The 19,216-nt window shown below is 36.0% G+C and overlaps 1 protein-coding gene across 12 annotated transcripts in view; it reads left to right on the top strand.

Moving 5' to 3' along the window:
• Positions 1-19,216, top strand: part of RPS6KC1 (ribosomal protein S6 kinase C1) — a 180,835-nt gene that overhangs the window by 96,326 nt on the left and 65,293 nt on the right. For 9 of the 12 annotated variants that reach the window (XM_026001101.2, XM_026001103.2, XM_072733294.1 and 6 more), the window contains one exon: positions 3,916-4,008. The exons of the other annotated variants lie outside the window; for them this stretch is intronic. In XM_026001101.2, coding sequence (XP_025856886.1) covers positions 3,916-4,008 — 93 coding nt within the window. The remainder of the gene's footprint in view (positions 1-3,915; positions 4,009-19,216) is intronic. 12 annotated transcript variants of the gene reach the window in all.

Genomic DNA, 19,216 nt, shown 5'->3' with positions numbered 1-19,216 from the left:
ATTTTACAGATGAAGCCAAGTTCAGAAACTAGTATAATTAGCCATCAGGTTTTGGAGTGTGGATTCTTGATGTATTTTTTGTAGTGCTTTCCTTTTACCATACTCCCCACCGCCCTCCAACCCCCTTCAACTGTGACTTACTCTTAAGTTACTTAAGGACAGGTAGCTAAACCTGTTTCAAATGTGGTTGGTGACCAGCAGCATCAGCATCACCTATAGTTTGTTGGAAATGCAGAATCGTACCTTCTCTCAGACTGATGATCTCCATTTGAATAAGATCCTCAGGTGTTGTGCAAACACATTAAAGTTTGAGAAGTACCACACTCACAGATTGGTAAGAATGGAGGTAGATTTCAGTGAGAACAGGGAATAATATCAAGTGAAGAAGACTATGGACAGGATAAACAGCAACTTTAAAGAAACCAACAAAAACACAGGTAAGCATCACTCAGCCATTTAGAGAATATAGTACAGAAATAGTAAACAGATTTTATTGGTGTGTTTATTCTAATCCTCTTGTAATAGCAGCCAAAAACACTGTATTATGAGACAGAGTGTGAGATTAACAGAGATACCTGTCAAGGGCTTGAGCAGTAGAGTGTTAAGTATTTGCCATCTTTGGTTTTGAAGATTGTTGAATCATTATACTTTCTTATATGATCCATCATGTATCCTCTCCCTCCTCTTTACCTCCTGTGTTTTGTTTTGGTATAGATGAATATACCTGTTCCTTGCTTCTCTAGGCATCTTCTGTTACAGTAGTTAATATATGTAAGTAAAAAATTTTACATTTTTATTAAGGAAATCAGTCACGTTTCCTAGAAATATAGTGTATACTCTCATCCCTCATTCCCTTAGCATTGGCTGGAATTTCCAAACAATGTTATATTATTTTATAAGTATTTAATCCCCTCTATCTATTATCTAGTTTTGTCATCTTAGACAAATTGCTTAACCTTGCCGCTTCTCAGTTTTCTCATCTGAAAAAAAAAAAAAAAGAGACAGAATGTTGGACTTGATCTCTGTCTCTTTCTGTTCTTAAAATTCTGTGGATTTATGTTTCCTTTTGCCATCTGAAAAAAGGAATAGATCTATAGGGATTCTACCCAATTTAAACGCTGCGTATAAGGAATACAGGATTTTTTTATTGATGATTTTATTTCATGATCTTTCTTTGTTCATTTCTCTGATCTTAAACTTTTATAGATGGTTAAAGTGGAAAGAGAACTTTAATGATCACTTTGCCTTTGGTCTTTCCCCATTACAATTTCACCATTCCCATCTTTGCAGAAGTAACCTTACTAAATCACTGTTTTCATTGGATTGTTTCTCATACAAAAACTTGTTTCCTAGACTCTGGAGAATATGGTCCAGAGCTGGCATTCAAGGCCTGTGAAAACTGACTGACCTTAAGTTTGTAATTTTATTTTCCTTTGTTCTACAATGTGAACATTTTTTTCCCCACCAGGCTAGTTACCTTCCAATCCTATATTTAATATCCGTTTCCTTACCTGATTTCAACAAAACATTTAAAATCATATGTAGTTCCACTTCTTTCTGAGACTACAATTTATCATATACGGACTCCTGACTTATCTCTGTTGTCTTGTACTTTTAGAAACTCTTTTGTTGTTACTTAGTTTCTTATGTATTTGTCTTACCTCCTCAAGTAAATTATAAACTTCTTCAAACTAGGGATCATGCCTTTTGGTGGTTTCTGTTCTCTTCAGTTAAAATGCACATAATGGGCACACAGCCATTATTAACTGAAAGGTACAGTAGAGAGATTTCATAGTTTGCTATCTTTGTTGTTGAGATTGCTACAGTGAACCAAAACGTTTCTTTGGAAACTGAAAGATCCAATGACATCAGTGAATATGAAGGTATAAGGTAGAAGTAGGAGATGGGGGGCACCTGGGTGGCTGTCAGTTAAGCGTCTGATTCTTTTTTTTTTTTTTTAATTTTTATTTATTTATGATAGTCACAGAGAGAGAGAGAGAGAGGCAGAGACATAGGCAGAGGGAGAAGCAGGCTCCATGCACCGGGAGCCTGACGTGGGATTCGATCCCGGGTCTCCAGGATCGCGCCCTGGGCCAAAGGCAAGCGCCAAACCACTGCGCCACCCAGGGATCCCTAAGCGTCTGATTCTTAATCTCAGCTTAGGTTATGACCTCTGGGTCATGCATTCAAGCCCTGTGTCAGGCTCCATGCTGGGCTTGGAGCCTACTTATAAATAAATAAATAGATAGATAGATAGATAGATAGATAGATAGATAGATAGATAGATAGGAGATAGGGATGTTAGACCCATTTGGCCATATTTTCAAAGAGAAATGTAATGGATAAATTATCACTTACGGTATTTTTTTCCCCTGTAACTTTTCCTCAACATTTCTCTTACCAAAAATCACAAGCAGCTCTTACTCTTCCTTGATAATAGCATAAGGGGAGATGAATTTTTAATTATCACAATGTGTTATGGAGTAGAAAGACTGCAGGCAATCCAGTAAGAAGTTGGGGCACATTTAAGTTAGTCTTTGCTTGCTAAACCTAAAAACTAACAAACAAAAATTTGAAAGCGATTAGAATTGCTGATGTTAGAAAATCTCATAAACGATGGTTTTCCCAGTTGTAAATGACAGCTTATTTATCTGTTACCTCTTTCTCTTGTATTCCTCCTCTCTTCCTCCTTCCGCTCTTTTCCTCTCTACTTCCAACTAACATGCTAGGCATTGTGAGTATGAAGATGAATAGGTGTATTTCCTGTTCTCAGGGAGCTCCCTGTCTAGTGATACTGGTCTGCACAAGGACTTGAAGTATCAAAAGTGGTTTCTCAGTAACTATTAATCGTGACATTTTATTAATCAGAATATTTATCTTCCATCCACAAGGAGAATAGTGTTTCCTGTATATTCTGATAGATGTCTGACAACAAGTCTGCTTTGAGGATACATTAAAGACTTTGTGTTTCCTGTCATCCTTTGCAGCATTACCTTTTCACTATGGGGATTAATAGAACATTGCTTTCTGGTTGTAAATGCCAAGTGGAGGTGTCTTTGGAGTTTATTTAGTTTAATGTCATACTTTACTGATAGGGAAAAACTAAGACTGATGGATGGGGAGTTAGGGTTATTCTTTTATTGTGTTTGGTCCTGAAATATCCCTCCTATTTTTAGTGATCTTTTTTGTAGTCAACAGACCTAGTTTTCCACATCACCCATGTTCAAATATTTTTTAAAAAATTGTTTTCTCCTGTAAATCATCTCTTTTCTAGGCTTAAACAACCTCACTTGTAACAATTATTGGTTATATGATGGAATTTCTTAATTTTTCACTGTTATTGACAATTATTTCAGTTAAACTTGAATCTACCAGTCCTCTTAAAATACATAGTATATATTTATAAAGTAACTTTAAAGGACTGTAGTTTCATGATGAGAGAGAATGCCTTGTGTTGCCTCTCTCCCCAAGTTTATCGATTATTACGTTGTTTTTTAGTACTCCCTCTTCTAAATTACTCAAGAGCCATCTGGGGTAAATATAAGGCTGTGATTGATGGTTGGCTCAGTTTTCCATTTGTTACAAAGTTTCATTATAGCTGTACAGTTCTGAATTGAATTATTGCTCTAGAAACTATACCAGCTCATTATTTTTTCTATTTAAATTTTGTTTTCAATGTTATCATGATTTATTTACTTGCAACTTTTTTCTTGCTTTTTCTTTTTGATTTTCTTTCTTTTTGATTTTTTTTTTTTTTATTTTACATTACAGACAAACAGAAACTTCCTCCTTTCATCTTTCCATTCTCTGATTTATGATAAATTTAGTTTCCTTTGGCCTGGCATTTGCTTCAGCAGGCAGCCTTCCTTCAAGTACCTCCCTGATTGATGTATAATCTTTGATATCTTCCATTAGCCTCCAGGATCACGAAGTTCAAGGCCCCCTTGGAACCTAAGGAGTCCTGCCGAGGAGCTGAAGGCCTTTAGAGTCCTTGGGGTGATTGACAAGGTAATTCTTCAGCGTCTCTTCAAGAGTTCAGTCATAAATCGACTGCATGCTGACATTATGTCTTTGAAGCTTTGGATCTTAAGGATATGAAACAAAAGGAGAAAATGACTCAAATGCATCTGCACTTTAAAATAACAAAAGCAGAAAAGAAAAAGCTTTTATCTAAGCAATTCATGTAAGGTCATGCAAAATATATTTGCGCTAAAGGAGAAGGTGCGTATTTGTTGGCATTCAAGTTGAGTCAGGGTTTGGTTTTATAAACCTATTGGAGCAGGGTAAAGATACACTTTTGTTAGTTACAAAGACTTTTAGTTGTTAGTTTTCAACATTAACTGGTAGAGTCAATCTAATGATCAAAAGAAAAATGGCACTTTCCTAAGAACTACCATTTACTGAGTACCTACTATGTGTCAGGCCGTCTAATAGGCATTTCATGTAAAACAACCTGCTTAGTCCTTTCCACAATCCTGCTTTTTCCATCATGGTGGGAAAGTGATAGAACAGGGTAATAAGTAACTTGCCCAGAAGTCACATAGCTAATTTAGGGTAGTACTGGAATTCAAACCTAGATTTTGTGACTCCAAAACATTTTTTTTCCCTAGTACACCAACACCCCCCATCCCTGGGGCACTTTTATACACACACATTTTATATCTGGAATAAAAATAAAGAGATAACAGAGATACCTGCTATTGAGTTTCCCCACATTTGGTGACATCTCAGATATGCCAAAAATTCACAGTACTGGCCAAGAGCTTAGTATAATTTAAAAACTATACAGAGTAAACCGTGTTTTAAATGTATTTATCAAAAAAAAAAAATAAAAACAAACAAACAAAAATAAATGTATTTATCAACCACCACCTTACCTTTCAGAGTAAAAGAAAATGCTTTATTAAATATTAAGTTATAAAATTAGGCTTTTTAAAATATTAACTTTTATGAAGCACCTTAATGTTCATTTGTAACTTACTGTTCATTGAGTACTTCTAGTGTTCTAAAATATGCATATGATTTGTTGCTAAAATGGAACAAGAAGCAGTATATCTTAGGTAATTTAGATAGGAACTAATGGTTTGAGGTATTCCAAAGGGAGCATTAGGTTGGATGTTACATGAAGCTCTTAGTGTCTTATTAAATCTTTAAGCATCACTTTTCTCAAATTCAAATAAATTCATATAACTGAATTTTGACTTAAAGAATTCTAAGCAGTAGTACTTTTCAGCTTGAAATATTTCTTTAACCATGTTTTCTGTAGCTTTTCCAGTTTGAAAACATTCTATTTGAGAGTTCAGAGAAGCAAAATACAAACTGAATAGTTCCTAGGTTCTTGGATTTCTGTGCAAGCAAAAATGCTTTTTTGATGTACAGTGTCTGTTCCTTCTCTTTGATGTATTTATTTTGATAAAGTATGACCTTTCATTGCTATATGCTCTAATCATGAGTGAGTCACCATGAAGTCCTGGTAATATCTGTGAGTCTCATAGGTTTATCCAAACAAGCATTTTCAGCAGTGGAGGAATTCTTAAATTCTGTGCTGAGGCACAATTTGCCACTGTCTTTATTTCTGTTAACCTGGCAAATGTGTTTTTGTGTTGAGAAGGTGACATTTAACTTTCTAAGTAGAGATAAGGAAATATGTATTTGGGAATTAATAAACTTGGCAAATAATCTTTTAAAATTTATTATAACAGTTGCTCTGTGTGAAAACATGAATAGATTTTTAAAAAATTGAATTATTTTAAGAGAAATTCTTTTCCATTCGGGTTTTGGAAACTCGAAGTTTGGAGGAACAGTGTTGAATACATTAAAATGTCTAGAAAATACACAGGATATGTTAATCTAGCCTGTACAGAGCACAGTTTCTCTAATTCTGTGTCATTGCAGTATTTGTTCTTTACGGGTTATTTTGAGTGTTATTATCTGTTAACTTAGGAAAATAAAATGTCCCTAGGAATAAGATTTTTACAGATTTTAAATAGAAAGTAAATAAAAACAAATTTGTTCATCATTATCTAGACTGTAAGCTCCATGAGAACAAGATCTTGTCTTTCTTGTTCTCTTTTATCTCAGTGCCTAGAATCATGCTTGGCACATAATGGGTGCCTAATAAATATTTGTTGAGGGAATAAATTGAAACTTAAATAATTTTAAATGTATCATATATAGAGTGACACCTACTGGTATAATGTGAGACTGCTCCCTAGTACCATTGTTCAAGACACTCAGATATCTGTACCCAGAGAGGTAATAATTCCATAGCTATATCTTGGTCTTGTTTTCAAAGGGAAATAAATGACTTTTTATTCTTTAACTGTGGTTACAAAATCCTTCATTAAAATATATGCAGCAAGGAATTTAAGCATTGGGGCTCTTGGAATGTAAATAAAGTTGTGTACATTTAGAAGCAAGAATGATAAGGCTAGTGAAGGCCCTCAAAATCATATACAAAGGATAGCTGAAAAAATGAGTTATGATGTACCTGATAAAAGCATATTTTTGAGGGCTACCCAGGATAACGTAATTAAATGATGTTTTGTTCAAATCTTGAGGATGGAAGGGAATATTATGCCCAGATCAAGAGGTGCAAACTACAATCACCTTAGGCCAACCAGGATGTATGGTTTTCCTGGAAAAAAGGTAGTGAAGGATAAGACTTGCTTATTAACATCCCCATAGGATACAGCCAGAACTAAGTGAGTACAAATTTTCAAATTTTAGCTGATGATTAAAGATACCTTTTAAAAATTAGGATTGACCAAGGGCAGGCAAAGACAAATCAGTTTTCAAAGCTGAGGGGTCATTGGTGGAGATATTGTTGAAAGAATTCAAGCGCTGGAAGGATTTTTACATTAGATAACTTCTAAAGATTTCTTTTAGCCCTCAGAATCACTTACACATAGTCTTCATGTAGTACTAGCAAAGGAAAGTAGAAATTAGCAGAAAACCAATACTTCAATGAGAAGAATGGATTGCTGTTGTTTTCACATAAGTTTGTACATATGTGCATGCAAACTTTTGTGTTTGTGTGCATGAAGTATGTATATATAGGGTGTGTATATGATTGTGTGTGTAAGGATTGTTTATATATAGGTAATTTGCAATTGAGTTAAAAGTCGGGATTGGTTATTTGGTAGTAGAATGCCCAAATGTAGGAAGAGTTTCTTTAAAAGTTCACTGCTGTATAACTTACCTACACAAAAAGGATAAAGGAGTCTATAGTCTAATAAATAGTAATATACTGAGATGCCTGGGTGGCTGAGTGGTTTAGCGCCTGCCTTTGGCCCAGGGCATGATATTCTCTCTCTCTCTCTCTCTATATATCTATCTGTGTCTCTCATGAATAAATAAATAAAAATCTTAAAAAAATAAATAGTAATATACTAATGGCAGTTTCCTGGTCTTGATATTGTGCTATAGCTATATTAGATATCACCATTGGAAGAAACTGGGTGAAGGGTACATGGGACTCTACTAGTTTTGCAACTTCCTGTGCTTTTAAAAAAGAGTAAAAAAAAAAAAAAAAGATTTAGAGGACACTGACTTGAACAGCAGAGTAATAATACCAAGATATGATCCTTTTATGTCCAGGTAACTCTTCTGGGTTGTGTGTAGCCAGAGTTGTCCTGCATGTAGGTATGTGTCTAGTATTCGCAAGGTCAGCGACTGAAGATAGTATGACTGGATTGCTCAAATTCACTCTCCTTAAAAAACAACTTCAGTAGGATGCTTGATAATGAGATGCCACATACTTTGTAAAACTAATCACTGTTTGTTACATCAAATGCCTTGGCATTTTGTAGTCAAGGTAGCTTCTCAACTTTACCTCAGGCTTGCCAGGCAGAATTCTTAGTTTGGTTTGCCATTGGTAAAATACAGTTTTAGCTAATATATTTTTGAGAAAATTTGTATAGATTGTTCAAATTGAGTAGATATTGAGAGAACCTTAAAAAATAAGTATAGGGGTGCCTCGATGGCTCAGTTGGTTAAGTGTCCAACTCTTAATTTCAGCTCCGGTCATGACCTTGGAGTTGTGAGATCCAGCTGCCCTTTGGCTCTGCTGGGCATGGTACCTGCTTAGGATTCTCTCTTTCCTTCTGTCTCCCTGCCCCCCACCCCAATTCTCTTTTTCTCTCTCCAAAAAAAAAAAAAAAAAAAAGAAAGTACAAAATAAGTACTTATTTTTTATAAGTTTTCTTTTTTTTCTTTTTAAGATTTTATTTATTTATTCATGAGAGACACAGAGAGAGAGAGGCAGAGACACAGGCAGAGGGAGAAGCAGGCTTCCTACAGGGAGCCTGATGCAGGACTCGATCCCAGGACCCCAGTATCACACCCTGAGCTGAAGGCAGATGCTCAACTACTGAGCCACCCAGGCATCCCTATAAGTTTTCTAAATATTTTCTATGATGATATACAGATAAAATGTCCTTATTGGGAACACAGAAGCATCAATATTTGGGTATTGATTGAAAGAAGTTTGGGTTAAACTAGATTAATAGGAATTTGTCCTTTATTTAAACAGTGTGGCAAAACTGTTACCTAAATGATATCAAATTACAACTGTTGCACTGTGGCTTGTAGAAAGATGGAATTTCTTGTAGAAAGAGATCCTTTTTCCATATTTTTTCTGCTAAGTATAACTGAAACTCTGAATATTATACAGAAAACAAAAAAAGAGAAGACTGGAAAATAGAGAGTAGATGGAAGACTGGCTAATGACCATGGCATCCAATGACTACGTAGTGGTAAATTCCCTATACTTTTTTCCCCTCACATATTCCAGACTGGATGTTGAAGAAATGAGCAACTTAAAGCAAAGCTCTAATAGGAACAGACAAAAACAAAGAAACAAAAGCCTATTCTTTCTAGCCAAAGGACTATGAAATGGGCAGCTTATTAGTAAGAAAACTTTTAGACAATAACCACTCTACTCCAGCCAACACCACAGAAGAACTTTGGTACTACCCCACTACCACTAGCAAGGCCATGTGAGTTGCCTGTACTTTCATCCTTGCAAGACTGCAATGAGGGGGTTCATTCCTCCTATCATGGTGGTATCAGGAATGGCCAAGAGGAGGGATCTGGACTTGTAGCCCCTGCTGGTGGTAAAGAGGCTCCTTGACTTTTCCTCACGGAGGTAGTGTTAGAAGAGGCCTGGTAGATATTCAGGATTTGACCACTACCGAGTGGCAATGAGGCCACCTCCCACATGGTGTAAAGTGAAGGCTACATGAGGAGCAGTTAATGAAGCACCTCTGTTCTCCCCAGGCAGGGTGGTATCAAGCAGAAGCCTGAACTCCTACCCCTACCCAGCAGTAACTAGGAGTCCCATTTTCCTCCCCCAGATATCACTGAAATACTAAAATGAAATCTTGAGGCCTAAATGATTTTACTGGAGAATTCTACCAAATTTTTAAGGAATTAACACCAATTCTCTATATTCTTTTCTAGAAAATAGAAGAAGGTGAGATCATTTCTAGTTCATTTTATGAGGTCAGTGTTGCCCTTAATAACAAAAACAGCATAAAAAAGAAAATTACAGGCCAATGTTTCTCATGAATATAGATAGAGAAATCCTCATAAAATACAGCAAATAGAAACCAGTATCTAAAAAAGAAAACACAAAAAAACAAAAAACAAACTAAGAATAGAGGGGAACTTCGTCAACTTGGTAAAGAATAGCTACAAAAAACAACTAATAGCATACTTCATGGTGAATGATGCTTTACCCCTTACGATCGGGAATAAGGCAGATTCTTAGCACTTCTATTAAACAGAAGTTCTAGAAAGTGCTATTCAATAAGAAAAGGAAATAAAAGGCATATGGATTGGAAAGGAAGAAATGTAGTTGTCTGTATTTGAAGAGGCCATGATGGTTTACACATATAAAACCATGGAATCTACAAAAAAAATCAGAAATAGTGAATTCAACAAGGTTGCAAGATACAAAATCAGCATACAAAATGTTATATTTCTGCATACTAATCGTGAACACATAGAGACCGGAATTTTTTTTTTAAGATTTTATTTATTTATTCATGAGAGACATAGAGAAAGAAGTAGAGATACAGGCAGAGGGAAAAGCAGGCTCCATGCAGGGAGCCCAATGTGGGACTCGATCCTGGGACTCCAGGATCATGCTCTGGGCTGAAGGCAGACGCTCAACCATTGAGCCACCCAGGTGTCCCTAGAAACTGAAATTAAAAATACAGTACCCTTCATAGTCATAACCGATACACAGTTTTAACATAATTCCTATCAGATTCTCAGGAAGGTTTTTTTGTGTGTGTTGATGTAGGCAAGATTATTAATAAATTTATATGGGGAAAGCATAGGAACTGTAATAGCTAAAACAATTTTGTAAAAAGAGTAAATAAACTAGGTATAATCATTTTCCTTGAGTTCAAGAGTTGCATAGCTATAACAGTCAAAAATGAGTGGTATTGGTGTGCAGAGAGACACATAAATCTATTGGGACAGAATAGAATGTAGAAATAGCTTACAAGTATGGCCAGCTGACTTTTGACAAAGGTACAAAAGCAGTTCAATGTAGGAAGGATAGTCTTTTTAACAAATAGTGTTAGAGCAATTGGATATCCATGGCCAAGAACCTCCCCCCCCCAAAAAAAACCTAAAAAAACCTAAACCTTTGGTCTATATCTCACACATATACACAAATCAGCTCAAAATGGACCACACATTTAAATACAAAATATAAAACTTTTAGAAGTAAACATAGGAAAATCTTCAGGACCTAGAGCCTTGGGTTTAGAGATTTTAGACATGATGCTGATAGTATGATCCATAAAAGGAAAAATTGACATATAGACTATCAAGATTAAAAAGTTTTGGTCTGCAAGAAACCCATTAAGAGGCTGAAAAGCCACAGACTGGGAGAAATTATTTGCAAATTGCGTATATTAGAAAAAGCTCATTTAGAATTTATATAGAATTCATGAAACTCAACATTAAAAATCCAACTAGAAAATTACCAAAAGATACAAAAAACCATTTTACCAAATGAAATTATGGCAAAGTAGGACATTAAAAGATGTTCAACATCACTAGTCATTAGAGAAATACAAAATAAGATCACAGAGATATCACTATACACCTATTAGAAAACTTTCTTTGTAATAGCCCCAATATGGAAACAATCAAAATATCTTACAATAAATGAAGAGTTAAGCTGTAGTACATTAATATACTATGTGATATTATTCATCAATAAAAAGGAATGAATTGTTGAAGCGTGCATCTGCTGGGATGAATGTATGAAGGTCATTATTCTGAGTGGAAAAAAAGCCACTCTCTAATAATTATATACTGTATGATTCCATTTATATATACCATTTTCAAAATGACCAAACTAATATTTCTCTTCCTTCACTTCCCATAGTTCATTCTATTTAAGAATTGAGGTAGTATAGGATGAAGACGTATAAAAACAACTTTTTAAAAAAGATTTTATTTATTTATTTGACAGAGAATGAGAGCACAAGCAGGGAGAGCAGCAGAGGGAGAGGGAGAAGCAGGCTCTCTACAGAGCAGAGAGCCTGATGGCAGGGCTCGATTCCAGGACCCTGGGATCATGACCCAAGCCAAAGGCAGACTGAGCCACCCAGGCACTCCATAAAAGAAATTCTAATAAAATAGATATGGATTAATTATTACTGTAATTTATTGATTACATATTAAAGTGAGAGGGAGCTGATTTAACATGTTCCATAGTTTTGGAAAAATTTTATTTTGGGCGCCTGGGTGGCTCAGCAGTTGAGCGTCTGCCTTCGACTTAGGTTGTGATCCCGGGGTCCTGGGATTGAGTACTGCTTTGGGCTCCCTGCAGGGAGCCTGCTTCTCCCTCTGCCTATGGTCTGTCTCTCTCCTTCTCTCTCTCATGAATAAATAAAATCTTTATAAAAACATTTTTATTTTGTTGTAATCTTTAAGAAATCCTGGGATGCCTGGGTGGCTCAGCGGTTTAGAGCCTGCCTTTGGCCCAGGGCGTGATCCTGGAGTCCTGGGATCAAGTCCCACATTGGGCTCCCTGCATGGAGCCTGCTTCTCCCTCTGCCTGTGTCTCTACCTCTCTCTCTCTTTCTCTCTGTGTGTGTGTGTGTCTCTCTCATGAATAAATAAATAAAAAATCTTAAAAAAAAATCCTCTCCGTGATTAGTTTGTCATAAAAATAAGGAAACAATATATCCTACTACTATATTGTTAGTTTTTAGCTTAAATATATAAGTATATTCTAAAAATAGTGGTTTACAGTAAAAATTCTCAAATTAGAACTTGCAAATACAATATAACCATAGTTTCAATATATTATAGTATATTCAACAGCACAATAGATGTAGATATATTTAAAATGAAGTAGTCTATTACTGTGGTTTTGTGCATAACATGTTACTAATAATTTTGGTGCCCAAAACCTATGTTTATAAATACTTAAAAATACATTTAAGAATTGGGGCTGGGTGGGTCAGCTTATTAAGCATCCCACTCCTAATCTCAGCTTACATCTTTATCTTAGAGTTGTGACTTTAAGCTCCCATGGTGGAGCCTACTTAAAAAAAGAAAAAAAAAATACATTTAAAAATCAGTGTAATACCTTCTGGTTTCTGGTCTGACACGGAAAGAAGTTGGAAGTTTCCACTCTATCTTAACAAGAAGCAAAGCACTGAACTAATGGAAAAATCAACAACTCTTCTTAGATCCGTCAGAGAAGTGAAGTTATAGGGCAAGTGGCTGCTGCAAAATTGGAGAGAAAGACATACAGATACAGAGAAACACTGCTTGCTAGAACAGAAAGCCACGAGCAGAAACATACCTGGGGACTAGTACCTGGGTAGAAAACCAGACTGTAATTGACAAATTGCCAGAGGCTCAATGGGACTTCTGAGAGTTAAAAACTCTGGGGGTTGTCCCCATACTTCTCTGGGTTTTACCTTTTGGAGCTCTGCCAAGGTAGTTCTTTTAGTGAGTATTGGCGAAACATCAGGCTTTCATTAGAGAGAGGGGAGAAGTAGCCATTTTGAAATATACCAGAGCATTCTATTCTATTCTTTTTTTTTCCAGAGCATTCTATTCTTAACAAGACCTGTCTTCAAGAGAAATGATTTTACCACAGCCTAACCAATGAAGTTTCATCAGAGCCTAACTGGCTTTGGGGAAGGGAAATAGCCAGTTCCAGTCAGCTTTAACCTTGGGTTAAATAAATAATACCCAGTTCTAATCTCCCTCTGACCTTCCAATGGGAGGAGGAGAAATATCCAACTCCAGTCCCCTCAACCATTTAATTCTACCTAAAGCTGGGGAAAATCTGATAGGAACTTGTGAAGTTCATAGCCAATGGCCACAGGCTTACTAAAAGACTGAGACATAATCACAGGACGATAGAAATTTTTCCTTCTTCCAACATCTATCTTACCACATTACTAAAGGCCTGTTTATTGGAGTTCCTTTTACCTAGTACATCACATACAACTTTCAGCAAAAAATTGTAAGGTATGCTAAATGGCAAAACAAATACCCTCCCCCAGCCCCAGAAAACCCCACAACAACAGTTTGAAGGGACAGCTAGAATCAGAACCAGACTCAGCTGTGAAAGGATGTTGGAATTATTAGACCATAAATTTAAAACAACCACGATTAATATGCTGTGTGCTATGACAGACAAAGTAGACAACATGCAAGAACAGATGGGTAATGTAAGCATAGAGATGGAATTTCTAAAAAGAATAAAAAATGCTAGAGAAAAAATACTATAACAGAAATGAAGAATGCTTTTGATTGGCTCATTGATAGACTGGACAGTGCTAAGGAAAGAATCTAGCAATTTGAGGATATGTCAGTAGAAACTTCCAAAACTAGAAAGTAAAGAGAAAAAAAGACTAAAAAAATATGGAACATCTAAGAACTGTGGGATCACTGCAGAAGGTGTAACATACATGTAATGGGAATACCAGAAGAAGGAGAAGAAAGAAAAAGGAACAGGCTGTTTAAAATAATAGTAACAATGTGTTCAATGCTGTATGCTTATGTATGTGTATGCTTGTGTATATGTATATATACTCATATATACTTATGTGTAAGTGAAGTGAGTAAGAACAGGGATGCCTGGGTGGCTCAGCGGTTGGGCCCCTGCCTTCGGCCCAGGGCATGATCCTGGAGTCCCGGAATCGAGTCCCACATCGGACTTACTGCATGGAGTCTGCTTCTCTCTCTGCCTGTGTCTCTGCCTCTCTTCCTCTCTCCCTGTCTCTCATGAATAAATAAAAAATCTTTTTTAAGAACAATGATAGAAGCTATAGGAGAGATGAATTAGGAACATTTTGCTATTATCAAGTACTTACCCCCTGAGAAGCAGTATAGTGTTATTTGAAGGTGGATTTGGATTAGCTGTAAATGTATACTGCAAACTCTAGGGCAACCACTAAGAAAAGTGAAAAAAAGTATAATTAATATGCTAAAAAAGAAAAGAAAGTGGCATCATATAAAATCCTCGAAGCCACAAATGGCAGAAAAAGAATGAGAGGAAAAAATAGGAAAGAGAACAGGGTGTGAATAGAAAGCAGTAAAAAGTGTGGTAAGTATCCAACTATATCAATAATCATAAACATGAGTGCTCCAAATGCACCAAGAGACAGAGATTGTCAGAGTTGATAAAAACAAAAACAAGAACCAACTATTTGTCTATAAGAAACTCACTTAGGGGATCCCTGGGTGGCTCAGTGGTTTTTAGCACCTGCCTTCGGCCCGGGGTGAGCCTGGGCTCCGGGATTGAGTCCCACGTCAGGCTCCCTGCATGGAGCCTGCTTCTCCCTCTGCCTGTATCTCTGCCTCTCTCTGTGTGTGTCTCTCATGAATAAATAAATCTTAAAAAAAAAAAAAAAAGAAAGTGGGAATAGCTATAATAATTTCAGACAGAGCAGACTTCAGAGCAAGGCAAATTATCGGGAATAAAGAGAGACGTTACATAATGATAAAGGGGTCATTCTCCAAGAAAATATAACAATTTATAGAATGTATATGCCTAACAACAGAGCATCAAAATGCATGAGGCAAAAACTGATAAAACTACAGGGAGAAGAAGAAATAGGTAAATCTGCTATTATAGTTTTTAACACCTCTGTATCTAAAATGGACAGTTCCAGCTGGTGGAAAATCACTGAGGACATAGTTGAACTCAGCAGCACCATCAACATAATTGGGCATAGCTGGGCTTCTGTAGATTTTATTATCCAACAAAAGCAGAAAATATGTTCTTCTCAAGCTCACATGGAACATTCACCGAATTAGACCACATTCTTGCTCGTAAAACACAACTTGACAAATTTAAAATGGTAGAAATCATGGAATATCTGTTTTTAGACAACAGTGGAATTAAACTAGAATATCCCTAAATATGTAGGGATTAAGTAACACACTTCCAAATAACACATAGGTCAAAGAAGAAATCTGAAGAGAAATTTAAAAATATTTTGAAAATGAAAACACAACTTATCAAAGTTTGTGAGATGCAGCAAAAGCAGTACTAGAGGGAAATTTATAGCATTGAATGTATATGTTAAAAATGAAGAGATCTAAAATCAGTCATCTAAGTTTTGACATTAGGAAACTAGAAAAAGAAGAGCAAATTAAATTTAAAATAAACAGAAGGAAAGAAATAATAAAAATTAGAGCAGAAATTAATGGAATTGAAAACAGGAAATCAGAGAAAATAAACAAAACCAAAAGCTGATTCTTTGAAAAGATAAATAAAACCAATAAGCCCTTAGCCAGGCTAAGTAAGAAAAAAGGACAGCTGGCATAAATTTCTAAGATCAGAAATGAGAGAGAGGACATCACCACAGACACGGACATTAAAAAGGCAATAAGGTGATATTGTGAACAATTCTACGTCCACAAATTTGATAACCTAGGTGAAATGGACCAATTTCTTGAAAGACACAATCTCCAAAACTCACACAAGAAGAAACATACAACCTAAATAGGCCTGTATCTATGAAAGAAATTGGATCAATAATCAAGAACCTTCCAAAACAAAGTATCAGCCTGGATGGGTTCACTGGGGAACTCTACCAAACTTTTAAAGAAGATATTATACCAATTCCCTGGAAGCTCTTTCAGAATATAGGAGCAAAGGGAATATTTCCTAACTCATTTTTGGCTAACGTCATCCGAACATTAAAACAAAAGCTATTCTAAGAAAAACTATAGACCAACATCTCTGATGAACATAGGTGCAGAAACTCTAATTGAAATGTTAGCAAATTGAATACAAATTAAAAAGAACTATACACTGTGAATTAAATGGGATTTATCCCAGGTATGCAAGGTGGTTTAACATTTGGCAGTCAATTAATGAAATCCAGCATATCAACAGAATAAAGAAGAAAAGTCACATTGTATCAATCAATTCTGAAGAAGCATTTAATAAAGTGCAGCACCCCTTCATGAAAAAAACTCTCAGGGACGCCTGGGTGATTCAGTGGTTGAGCGTCTGCCTTCGACTCAGGGCGTGATCCTGGAGTTTTGGGATCGAATTCCTGCAGGGAACCTTGCTTCTCCCTCTGCCCATGTCTCTGCCTCTCTATGTATCTCTCATGAATAAATAAATATTAAAAAAAAAAAAACTCAGGAAATTGGGAATAGGAGAAACTTCTTCAAGTTGATAAAGAACATTTACAAAAACCTACAGCTAACATCATTCTTTATGATGAGAACCTTGAAACTTTCCCACGAAGATCAGGAACAATGTAAGGATATTCCCTCTCAGACCTCCTTTTCTCAGCCTTCCTCCATAGTGGACATTCCTCACTGATGAGTAAGACAATGAAAAGGAAGATATGCAGATTAGAAAGGAAGACAGAAAATTTGTTTGTAGATGACATAATCATCTATGTAAAGAATCCACAAAAAATCATCTGGTAGTAAATGACTATAGCAAGGTTGCAGCATGCAAGGTTAATGTGCAGAAGTCAGTCATTTTCTTATATGCCAACAATCAATAAGGGTAATTTGAAATTACACACATGCACATATACACAAACAGTCTCGTTTATAGTAGCACCTCAAAAAATACTGGGGTGCTTGGCTGGCTCAGTGTGTAGAGCATTTGACTCTTGATCTCAGGGTCATGAATTTAAGCTCCATGTTGGGCATGGAGACTACTTAAAAGAAATGAGATACTTAGGAATAAATCTGACAAAATATATATGCCATCCATATGAAGAAAACTATTAAACTCTAAGGAAACAAGAACTGAATAAATGGAGGGGTATTACATGTTCATGGATAGGAAGACTATTCATGTCAAGATGTTAGTTCTTCCCAATTTGATCAATGCATTGAGTTTAATCCCAATCAAAATCACTGCAAGTAATTTTTTGGATATTGAGAAAATGATTGTAAAGTTTTTATTGAGTGACAAAAGACCAACACAATATTGAAGAAAATCCAATATAGTTTTGAAGAAAAAGAACAAACTCAGAGGACTAACTCTATACCCAACTTCAAGACTTACTGTAAAGCTACAGTAATTAAGACAATTATGAAAGAATAGACAGATTCATGGAACAGAATAGAGTGCCCGGAAATAGATCTACATGAATATAGTCTAGGGATCTTTGCCAAAGAATAAAAGCAATACCATGGAGAAAAGATAATGTCTTCAACAAATGATGCTGGAACTCCACATCCAGTGGACAGCCACGTGAAAAAAAAAATGGACTTAGACACAGACCTTAAATTGTTCAACAAAATGAACTCAAAGTAGATCATAGACGTCAATGAAAACACAAAACCATAAAACTCCTGGAAGATAAAATAGGAGAAAATCTAGATGCCCTGGTGTATGGCAATGACTTTTCAGATATAACACCAAAGGCATGATCCATGAAAGAAATAATTGATAAGCTGTACTTCATTAAAATTAGAATTATATGGGACACCTGGGTGGCTCAGCGGTTGAGTGTCTGCCTTTGGCTCAGGTCATGATCCCAGGGTGCTGGAATCGAGTCCCACATCAGGCTCCCTGCAGGGAGCTGCTTCTCCCTCTGCCTGTGTCTCTGCCTCTTTCTCTCTGTGTCTCTCATGAATAAATAAGTAAAATCTTAAAAAAAAAAATTAGAAATGTATGCTCTGCAAACGACACTGTCAAGAGAATAAGACAGGTACAGATTGGGAAAAAATATTTGTAAAAGACATATTTAGAACGAATGTTTTCCAAAATATGTAAAGAACTCTTAAAACCTAACAATAAGAAAATGAACAACTTGATTTAAAAAAAAGGGCAAAAGTTCTGAATAGAGATGTCACCAAAGAAAATATATCAGGGGCAGCCCGGGTGGCTCAGTGGTTTAGCGCCACCTTCAGCCCAGGGTGTGATCCTGGAGACCCGGGATCAAGTCCTGCATCGGGCTCCGTGCATGGAGCCTGTTTTCTCTCTGCCTGTGTGTCTCTCTCTCTCTCTCTCTCAAATAAATAAATAAATAAATAAATAAATAAATAAAAAAAACTCCACATCATTTGTCATCAGATATATTCAAACTTAAAAAAAAAAAAACCCAATGAAATACCAGTAAACACTTATTAGAATGACCATAATCTGGAACATTCACTACACCAAATGCTGACACGGATTAGGAACAACTTTCATTGCTGGTGGGATTGCAAAATGGTACAGCCATTTTGGAAGACAATTCGGTGGTATTTTACAAAACTAAACATAGTCTTAACCTAACATAGGATCCAGCAAATCCCTTCTTGGCATTTGCCTTAAATGAGTTCAGAGCTTATGTCCACGCCAGACTTTGCACATGGATGTTTATAGTAGTTTTACTTGTAATTGCCAAAACTTGGAAGCAACCAAGATGTTCTTTTGTAGGTGAATGGATAGAGATACTGGGTTATATCTAGATGATGGAATGTTATTCAGGGTTATAAGAAAATGAGCTATCAAGTCACGAAAAGACATGGAGGAACCTTAAATGCATTTTACTAAGTGAAAGACGATTAGAAAGGGTTACATACTGTATGACTTTAACTATATGACATTCTGGGAAAGGTGAAATTATGGGACTATAAAGAAATCAGTGGTTTTAATTGGGAGGGGAGAGAGATGAATAGTGGAGACAGGATTTGGGGGGCAGTGAAACTATTTTGTCTGATATTATAATGGAGGATACATGTCATACATTTG

This window comes from Vulpes vulpes, chromosome 13 (assembly GCF_048418805.1).
Source record: "Vulpes vulpes isolate BD-2025 chromosome 13, VulVul3, whole genome shotgun sequence".
Taxonomy (NCBI): domain Eukaryota; kingdom Metazoa; phylum Chordata; class Mammalia; order Carnivora; family Canidae; genus Vulpes; species Vulpes vulpes.
This window is presented reverse-complemented; position numbering and strand designations above follow the sequence as displayed.